Consider the following 10,134-nt stretch of genomic DNA (forward strand, 5'->3'; position numbering starts at 1 on the left):
TTATTCTAATGAAGTGCTAGAGTGCTAATCTAAACAGAGCGGCAACAGAATGGACAGATCTGGAGGAAAACCAGTACAGTAAAAGTAGATGTGAGCTGAACACTTTCAAGAATGAAAGAAAAACAACTCCTAATCAGGGAATTCTTGGTCAAAAATAGAATTATAACTTTTAATATATCTGTAAACATGTCAACTCACCTTTCACAACAGTGATGCTTAAATCTCTAGAGCGATATGTTCTCATTTGAATATTGATAAAACTCTGTTCTTGTGGGAAAACAGAGGTGAAAATGACTTTTCAAGCACTACAACCACTTGGGGCAAAGCCTGCAGGGGGAGGGCTAGTTCACTAGCTAAAGGTATAGGTGTACTTGGAGGGTAAAGTATTTAAGGCTATAATTAAAAGACAGTGCAAGTGTTAGCTGTAAAACAAAATATGCAGTGTGTTACAAGTACCTGATTAGAGCCAAAGGATTTTTGCCTTTCAACTAGAAATAGATTTCGATTATTCCAATAAAATGAAGTCATTTCTAACATTTATTTGTTGGTAAGTAACATGTCTTGGATAGATTTTCAAATTCGAGAGTATTGAAAATGAGGTCATTTAAACAAACCAAAAAAAGCTCAAATATTGTTGGTTTGAAAGTTTTTGACTGGCAGAGATACTAAAACCTGGTATCAAATTTAGTGTCAAGCCCTAGGTAACCCATGAAACTGCCAGAAATATTCATCTACCCTTTATTTTTCCACGTCTCCACCACGTTCCATGTGCCTGAGAGCAGATTATCAGAGATAAAGCCATGCTATGTCTGGAATGTAGAGAATGTGGAGAATTGGAATTAAGGTAGTAAGCATGGTTGCGTGATGTTGAATAAAGATGTTTGACACAAAAATAGATGTTGTGTAAAGATGTTTTTATTGTATAAAGATCATTTACACACTCATTGTGTCAACCACTAGATCACTCTCATGTGTGCTAACTCTCTCTCATGAACATGTTCACTCACACACATCCATTTGCCCATTCACTCTACCGCTAAAGACTTAAGATTTTTTCAGTAATAAGAGAAAATCTTGAAAAAAAGATATCAAAACAAATCACATATGAAAGAGACAAAGGGTCAGGTAAGGAAAAGTGAATTTTTAAGATAAATCTGAACTAGTCTTTAGCAGAGATGAAGCTGTTGTCCTGAGTCTCGATCATCTTAACGAGAACGTTGGTGCAAGTGATGGTTTTCAAAGACTTGGTGTGACCTGGAAAAGACACACATGAGTTCATATTACAGTTGGTATTAAATGTGGTCTGGGAAAACCTGTTGGATGAATTCTGGCAAACAGTCATAAAAAAAGACAAAGAAAAATCTGGTTATAATCAATATTGAGTTTCTGTCTCATCTCCTGGAGTAAAAGTCACATGGAATTAGCCTCATCAATATCTTTTCCCTCCACTGAGCTCATTTTTAATTCTAACATTGCTGGGTAAATAATCACTGATTCATTCCCTCACTTTTGTTATGTTGGCTAAATTTCATTTTGTAATGTCTTTTTTCCAGGTCATTTCTATTTTTTTAATACATTTTGTAAGTGAGTGATGCTAGCACCACCATGCTTCACAGTGGAGATGGTTACAGTAAATGGCTAATTTCACTGTAGTTATATATATATATATATATATATATATATATATATATATATATATATATATATATATGTATATATTTTTCCAGGTTGCCACACAAATTTGAGAAAACATTCAGCCTTATAATGGTTTATACCGAGCTCCACAATAACTGATGGAGAAATAAATATTATCAAGTCTTAAACAAGTTCAATTAGGCATGCTTCTGATTGGCTGGAACATATACTTGGATCCATATATGGTATTTATGGAGTCCCTAATATAAATCAATAAATGCATAATACTTACTGGTTTTTGGCACGGGCTGGACACGTATGACGGATTCTAGACCAATTCTGATGGACGACACACAGAGAGTAATTTATTACATTAACTGTAAACATCCCAGTATAATTGATCAGTTAAAGACATACAGTATGTCAAGGCTATGAGTGAAATTGGTGCAGCCTCATTTCAATGACCTCTCAGCTTTCAGTCTACTTTAATAATATTTCTCTCACCGGTTCTCTTCTCCTTCCAGAAGTTTCTTGTAGGTGCTGATCTCAATGTCCAGTCCCAGTTTAATGTTCATCAGCTCCTGGTACTCACGAACCTGCCTGGCCATGTCCTGCTTGGCCTTCTGCAGTGCCTCCTCCAGTTCTTTAAGTTGTTGCTTAGCGTCAAACACCGCCTCCTCACCACAACGCTCCGTCTCCACAATCTGCTCATCTACGCTCTTACGCTGCAAATGTAGACACACACACACACACACACACACACCCAGCATTGAATGTACACACTGTATCTCATGTGTATGGCAGTTAAATTTTGACGTTTGTACTCTCCTCTCTCCTCTCTCTCTCCCTCTCTCTCTCTCTTACTTTTACTTTTAGGAACTATAAACTTTCCTGAACTGGAATATGTTTCTCAACCAGAAGTAAACAGCATTTTAAAATCTGGTTACCCCCAGAAGAGGAAAAAGGAGAAATTGTTCATGCTAACATTGGTGTAGATATGATCACTGATTCATTCACTCACTACTACTCGCCAATTTTCTTTTTAATAAAGTCTTTTATGAAGTCATTTAAAATTTTAACTCTGTAAATGAGTGATGCTACCACCACCATGCTTCACTGTAGGGATGGTTTTCAATGAGTGACCAAAAAAATTCACTCTAAGAAGAGAATAACTACATATCTATAGCTTGTATATACCTACATAACTTATTTATTAGTTTCACCGTTGTTACTGATTAACTCACATTAGCCACTGAATAATATGATTTATCATTAATTACCAACAGAAGCTTGGACTTTATTCGTTAAAGACATCTATGTATGTATTGCCAAACTGGTAGTTCTGCAGTGGCTGGTGTTTCCTGATAATTTGATGCCATGGCGTTTACTAGAATTAATGTGTGATGTGTGTGAGGTGTGTGTGAGGCATGGTGGTTGTTACCTCTGCTTTAACAGCCATTAGGTCTGCCTGCAGCCTTGTGATCAGTCTCTTTAGCTCGGCAATTTCACTCTTAGCGCTCTTCAGCTGTGAGCTATGCTGCTCAACCTGTGACGAAGCCAGCTCAAACTGACAAGAGAAAAGCAGATTACAAAACTAATGCACATGCACATGACACACACACACACACACACATACAGTATGTATACACAATGTAGGCCTGAGTATGGGCTTGTTAACTTTGGCACTTAGTCTTTTCATACTTAGGTAAAGATGTACCATTGAGAGGATCACTCCAGTGACAAAGAAAGTTGTAGTTACTACTTTTTTTCTAAGAGTGTAATTATAGTAGCGGGGGTTGTCACCTTTTTCTTGTACCAGGCCTCAGCTTCCTGCCGGCTGCGTGCCGAGACCTCCTCATACTGACTCTTCACATCCTTCACCACCTGTTCCATGTTCAGCTGCCTGCTGTTATCCATCTCAACCACCACTGAGGTGTCCTTCAGCTGCTCCTTCAGCTCTTGCACTTCCTGTTCAGAAAGAGAGACAGAGAATTAGAGAACTTAGCACAAATTATGTGCTACTGAAAGTAATAGGAGAGTGGGCATGTACCTCCGCATACAAGGCCTTAAAGAAGTCCAAGTCTTGTAGAACTTTAGACAGTTCCTCCTCTAGTTTAAGTCTGCCAAGGTACCCAGCATCAACATCCTGTCAGAACAGAAAATGCAGAAAATTATTAATCAATAAATAAGTTTTTAAGGGTTTTTTTTTGTCATTTGTGTCATGATGAAATGGTGTGTAGATTTGAATGCATCTCATACCTTCTTCAGACACACAAAATCATTTTCTGCTGTGTATCTCTTGTTAATCTCTTCTTCATACCTGCAGGGAAGGAGAGTGGTGTGTGTTTAGGTATATTATTTTTGATTCTACAATCCACACTAGAGATCTTTTTAAATCCCACTCCCAAAGGAATTTTGACCAACAGTTATTATTTTTGTTTGTACATGCTTATGAAATTGTATTATATATTGAACTTATACTGTTGTTTTTTTTTTCCAAAAAAAAATAATAATAATTAAACAACAAACAAATGAATAAAAGCTATAAATGTGGTGCTTAGTGCCACATGGGCAAAGTGCTGCATCCAAGGTTAATGAACTTTGCCCTTTTTTTCTGATCATCCGCTCACACCCACATTTTTTCCAGTCCTGATGCACACCTCTAATCCTAATTTCTCTTTAACACCACAGATTATTCCCCTGAACTGTAAATAAAGAGATAAAACAGGTTATACTAGGCTTCTGTAGAAGTGGGTGTTAAAGAGTAAAAATGTCTGGCATGTCATTTGCATTCACTGAAAGTATTTGAACTTCACTTTATGCTCCTAAATAATACCAGCTTGTTTGTTCGGAATCATGTTGTGTACCATAATCATATTAAACCAGCTCTGAAATCCTCTTAATTGTTTATCCATGTCTCTTATAATTAGGGTAAAGTTTTTCTTGTTGTTGTTTTTGTTTTTTAAAGTTGTTCTTCGATCATCTCGCAAAATGATTGTCAGATATTTTTTCAGCAATATCACTCAGGTCATCAAACAGTGAACTTTTGGTCATCTGTGAAACCGAATGCGCAAACTGACGCTAGTGTTGCAAAAAGAGGGAAAGGGGTGGGGCCATTTCATTTTTCAATTTGCATATTCATAAACTCTTTATCTTTAGAATAAATCTGGAAGCACTTTTGTGTCTTCACCTGTTGTCTAATGACCTTTTTTGTATAACTATCAAGCATTTTCTGTATAGTTTCCCTGTAAGTGTTGTGCTATAATTTGAGAATGAACTTAATCATAAGAGAGTAAACCCTCAGCCCTGCACTATGCCATGCTGTGTAAGGGGTTTAATGCAAAAGCTCATGTTTTTTAATGCTCAGAAAAGTGTCTCACTTGTATTTGTTGTCCTCCATCAGTGAGTGAACATTCTGGAGCTCAGCTTTCAGGTGCTCCTTGTTATTCTTGAAGGTGTTGAGCTGAGACTCTAACGTGCTGATGTACATCTTGAACATGGACTCCATGTTGGACTTAGTCTGAGGGCTGCTCTGTAACAGCTGCAGCTTCGTCTCCAACATCTTATTCTGCTGCTCCAGATGACGCACCTGAGATACATTAGATAGAAGTATAAAAGAAATAGCTGGATAACGGCAAACCCAGCTTTTCTGTTTGCCATTCGGAAGAGATGCAGCATAATTACAGCTCTGACACTCTTTAAAAAAAAATGGAAAGCTCAAATAGTGCTGCAGATCTGTGTTTCAGTAAACGAATGCATTCCTGAGTGTATGCATAATAGCTTTATGTCTACGATGAAGCCCCATACTATAAGGTTAAACCCCAATGGTTTCATTATAGTAACAGTTTAAGCCTTCTCATTCAATATCATGAGTATGCATCACTCTCCAGCACTTATTATGCATTATGTCATTCAGTCACTGGGAATCTCTATGAATCATTAGTGACAGAGCATGCAGTAGTAAAATTCTCCTCTGCTGAGTCATTTCTGTTGCTAAATTAATAAATGCTCTCCAGTGTAAAATAGCATTAGCTATAGATGCAACTAGGAAAAAAAAATTCTAGCAAGAAGAATTTTTTCTGGATTTGATTTCACTCTCAAGATGTGTGAGGGAGATTTTCCACTTTTCAAAGCAGGAAATCTTGAGACTTCAGTATATGTGGTGTAAGAGTTAAGAATGCAATTACAATTTTTTTTTATTTTGGCTAAAGTTTCCCTTTACAGGGTCAGATCAAATGCAATCCCGGGTGTCCGGGGTAAGCAGATATACATATACATATCCAGGCTATTCCATTCTCTTCACAGTTGGACAAACAGGTTCGGTAACCAGTGTTTGTTTTTTTGTTTACTTCACTCATCCAACCACAGGAGAAAGAAAAACTCTACTTCGTAGTGATCTTTGCAAAAGAGAACTTCTCATTTAAGTTGTGCAAAGACCTAGGATGTGGTCTGGCTGTTCATAGGAACTGCTATTTCTAGGCTTATTTATTAGCCTGCCAATCGTTCCAAAATCAGGAAAATCGAAACAGTGGCATAATACAATATAGTGCAACATTAAAAAAATGCTATATATCTCTAATGCTGCTAGCACAACACAAAGACACCTTAAACACTTGAACAAAAATGAAGACACTAACCAGTTTCAAGTAACGTCTTTACACGTGATGAGAGAATGTTACAGCTCACAGCTGAGATGTTAATACTAAAAAGACTTTATTTTTTTAAAGGGTGCTAACACAATGCTTCATTACCAGAGACAATAAAGACTAAGGCTACATAAAGGCTTTACATCTCACTTTGTCTTTACATTGAGTCTTTACAAGTCTCACATGTCACTTATTTTTCATAGTCTGGAGATACGACTATAGTCAAGAGAGCCACTTAATAAGTCAGAGATAAGTCCAAGTTAATACACAAAACATCTTGAGTCCTACAGCCCTATGTAGTATATTAACGCACATAACCAAGCTCTGGTTTGCCCAGTGGGTTAGCTAATATATTTATGATCTGTCCATCCCTGCTTTAATAATGAGGCTTCAGGTTTATAACATGACATGGAATATTGGTATTTCCCAGTGGAATAACAGGTAATGCAGGTAGGGTGTTGAAGAACTCACAGAATGGAGATAAAGCTGATAAGCTTCCTTGGCAATGATCATGTGATTCAGTAGAATAACAGTAACGTATTTACATAACATGGTGTGACAAAAGACTAAGGTCAGACATGAGACGAAGTGAAACTAATTCAGAGGTGAAGAAATTTACAGCATTTAGAGCATTTAGCAGACGACCTTATCCAGAGCAAGTAGTCTCCAAAGAAACATTAGTTTTGTTTTTTTTTTTTTTGTTTTTCAATTGAAGACAGCTAAAGGAAGTTCATTTCACCATCTGGGGTCTTCCTTGTACTTTCAGAAGGCAACATGGTGCAGAACAGGATGTGATAAGTGCCTAGGTTTTTACAGTTATTAAAAAAATACACAAGCTGACCAGACAGCGTCTCACCTTATCGATGAAGGAGGCAAAGCGGTCATTGAGGGTCTTGATCTGCTCCTTCTCCTGCACTTTGATTGCACGAATGTTCGGGTCCAGGTCGAGCTTCAGTGGCTCCAGGAGGCTACTGTCCGCCACCACAGCGTTGAAGGATGACCCCAGAGCAGGCTGGTTCCCAAACCCAAAGTACGAGTTTCCCAGACGGGGTATGGTCCTTTCAGAACCAGCGTGCGAGCCAAGAGAGTGGCTGCTGAAGTTCTGCACCTTACTCGTGGTGCTTATATGCTTCCGGCTGCTCATGGCTGCTGAGAGATGGAGATGGTGAGGAGGTTGGTGTAGAACTTGTTTAATTGTGGACGGTGGACTTATAAGTCTGCAGCTGGGGGTGTGTTTTGTGGGTGTGTGTGGATTTGCAGGTGTGAAGTAAAAAGGCATGCGCATTCTTCAGATGGGGAAACCAGTTCAGCCATACATCAAAAAATTCTGTGCATTCATCTGAGTCAAGACACACACACACAGGTATCCACGCTAACACATGCAAACACTGTCCCATGATCTTTTATCTTCATGCTGTCTGAGTAGCATTGAATGGTGAAATCATCACTTAGTGTTAGTGTTGTGATGAATCAGAGAGCCCACAATGATTTCTCACACTTGTCACGTCAAGTTAAATCCAGCTGACACATTTTGAACATCATCAACAACCACAAAAACGATCTTTTTTCAAAAAATTAAGACTATACTCCTCCATTCCGTTACATGCCGCTAAAAAGATTAACATGTCATGTTACATTTTTGTATTGTCATCTCAGGGCAAGTGTTAAACACACAATATAAAAAACAATTGTGAGAACAACAGAAACAACAAAAACACTTTTCTCCTTCGGACTGTGTTAGCTAATGATTTTAGGTTAGTACAATGTTTTATGAATGTTACAATTTGGAAAACTTTTAGTTCTAGGTATCTGATTGATCTGTACATACATAAAATCTATCAACGTTCATTTATATTATGTGGCTGTGACTTTTTTGTAGTTGTAGGAACTAAGGACGGGTGGCTTCCTCTAGGGATGGGTGAAACCAATACTTTTCAGTTTTCTTTTCAATCCAATACCAAGTAGCACCAAGACTAGCATCCTGATACTGATATACTGATGATGAAAGGATTTCTTGTGTATCCAAAGATGGGAAATTTGCTATTTCTAATGTAAGAATTTGCAAATACAGATATCAGAAATTATATATTTTGGGGTTCTGCATAATTGGTTTTATACCATTATTTTTGTAACAGTATAACCCAACCTTCTTAGCACTTATTGAACATTTACTGAACATTTTGATAAGACTCTCTGTAAGCTGAGCTGTCCTTCACAATAGACAGTTAAACACTTTTGAGTTTCAGTTTTGCAGTAGATACAAAATTTAAGACCTGTTGTCTATATGAAAGGGCATTTAACAGCCAGTCATACAGCAGCACAGCTTCTGCCACTGTATTACAGCAAAGTCTAGTGCACTGAAATAAGGCATAACAGCAGTCCAGCCAGAGAAGATGATTCCGGATACCTTTTTAACTACACTTTAGTCATTACTCTATGGTTTCTTATCATTTTAAATGATGGAGCATAAAATACAAAGTCCAATATCAATGCTATCACAGCACACTCTGCTAAATGTCCATTATGGAAGTTTAGATTTTTCATGCACTGTCAAGGTTAGGTCTTAAATCCTCTAAATCAGCAGAATAAATACTGAGTACTGACTTGACACTTGAGGAATGGTTTTAAAGATTGAAACTCTGATTAGTAAAGAAGAAGAAAGAGATGAAGTGAGAGCTGAAAGTGTGCTCCGCCTCGGAGCACTTCACCTTCAAGGCCCTTTTGTCTCATGAATACTAACACATGGTGCTTGTTAAGTGGACTATTTAGCCACGCCTCCAAACTCTTGAGTCATTCTAGCCTAAGTGGTCTTTTGCAGCTCTTGAATGTCTATGCACAATTTATATGTGCTTCAGTGCTGCTTTGTTCACTGACTCTTGCCATTTCATTTCCTGTTATTTGTGTCGTATTAGTGTGGGTCATATTAAGTGTTTTTCATATCTATCTATCTAAAAATAAATCATACCCAACACTGGTATTGCACCTAAATTTCTGCATTTTTTATTATGTAATAATAATAATAATAATAATAATAATAATAATAATAATTATTATTATTATTATTATTATTACTTTGGCAGCCATTGTACATTGCTGTTCATGAAAACCCAATTGTAAAATATGTTTTGCAATTTTATTTTAATTATGTCTTAAATCATGTGCACACACACACACTAGAAATATAATTGCAGATAAATGTTTGAAATAGCTTTTCTAAATTAAATTGGAATAACATCCTGAATATGCTGCAACAGGAACCTGGTTATGACAGACCAATGGTACAATGGGTAGCTTTGCTACCTCGCAGCGCCAGAGTCCCAGGTTACTGTCTTTGTGAAGTTCTCCATGTGCCTGTGTAGGTGTTCCTCCAGGTTCTCTGGTTTCCTCCCACCTCTTAATAACATACCAGTAGGTGGACTGGCTATGCTAAATTGCCCCTAGGTGTGTGTGTGTGTGTGTGTGTGTGTGTGTGTCGTGCCCTATGATGGACTGGCGTCCCATCCAGGCTCTGGATCCACAGTGACACTGACTAGGATAAAGTGCTTCCTGAAAGTGAGTGAGGAACCTGGTTAATGGGGCAAAAACTGCAAAGTTACGCCGCACCACCAGAGGGAGCCAACGAGCAACGAACTTCTTGTTCGATTTAAAAGTCTGTGGTGGTCGGTGTTGTTTTCCCCCCACCCGTATTCCGACAAGCTCCGCCTCCTCGACTAGGATTGGACAGCAGTTCACAAGCAACCAAGGAGTCACATCACTACAGCTACAAACAGAACCGCAAAACCAGAAAGATATCATCCTTTTCTAATATATAATAATTAATAATTATAATAATATACCTTTTGTCAGTATATTT

General features: G+C 37.7%; 1 protein-coding gene across 1 annotated transcript; it reads right to left on the minus strand.

Annotated features, from left to right (window-relative positions):
• Positions 1-895: 895 nt before the first annotated feature.
• si:dkey-222n6.2 (intermediate filament protein ON3) lies at positions 896-8,543 on the minus strand. Its single transcript, XM_026927889.3, has 9 exons — positions 7,138-8,543; positions 5,016-5,224; positions 3,895-3,955; positions 3,686-3,781; positions 3,439-3,603; positions 3,077-3,202; positions 2,140-2,360; positions 1,928-1,974; positions 896-1,254 (listed from the first exon to the last, which is right to left on the minus strand). Exons 1-9 carry the CDS (start codon positions 7,564-7,566, stop codon positions 1,160-1,162), a joined length of 1,449 nt encoding a protein of 482 aa, XP_026783690.3. The 5' UTR covers positions 7,567-8,543; the 3' UTR covers positions 896-1,159.
• Between the last annotated feature and the right edge of the window lie 1,591 nt (positions 8,544-10,134).

This window comes from Pangasianodon hypophthalmus, chromosome 8, assembly GCF_027358585.1.
Source record: "Pangasianodon hypophthalmus isolate fPanHyp1 chromosome 8, fPanHyp1.pri, whole genome shotgun sequence".
NCBI lineage: Eukaryota > Metazoa > Chordata > Actinopteri > Siluriformes > Pangasiidae > Pangasianodon > Pangasianodon hypophthalmus.

Coding starts and splice junctions, on each gene's coding strand:
- si:dkey-222n6.2 (XM_026927889.3), bottom strand. CDS start 7,566: ATGCGCATGCCTTTTTACTTCACACCTGCAAATCCACACACACCCACA. Junction 3,956..5,015: donor ATGGAGGACAACAAATACAA/GTGAGACACTTT, acceptor CCTTCCCTGCAG/GTATGAAGAAGAGATTAACA. Junction 1,255..1,927: donor CCAGCCCGTGCCAAAAACCA/GTAAGTATTATG, acceptor TGTCTTTTCCAG/GTCACACCAAGTCTTTGAAA.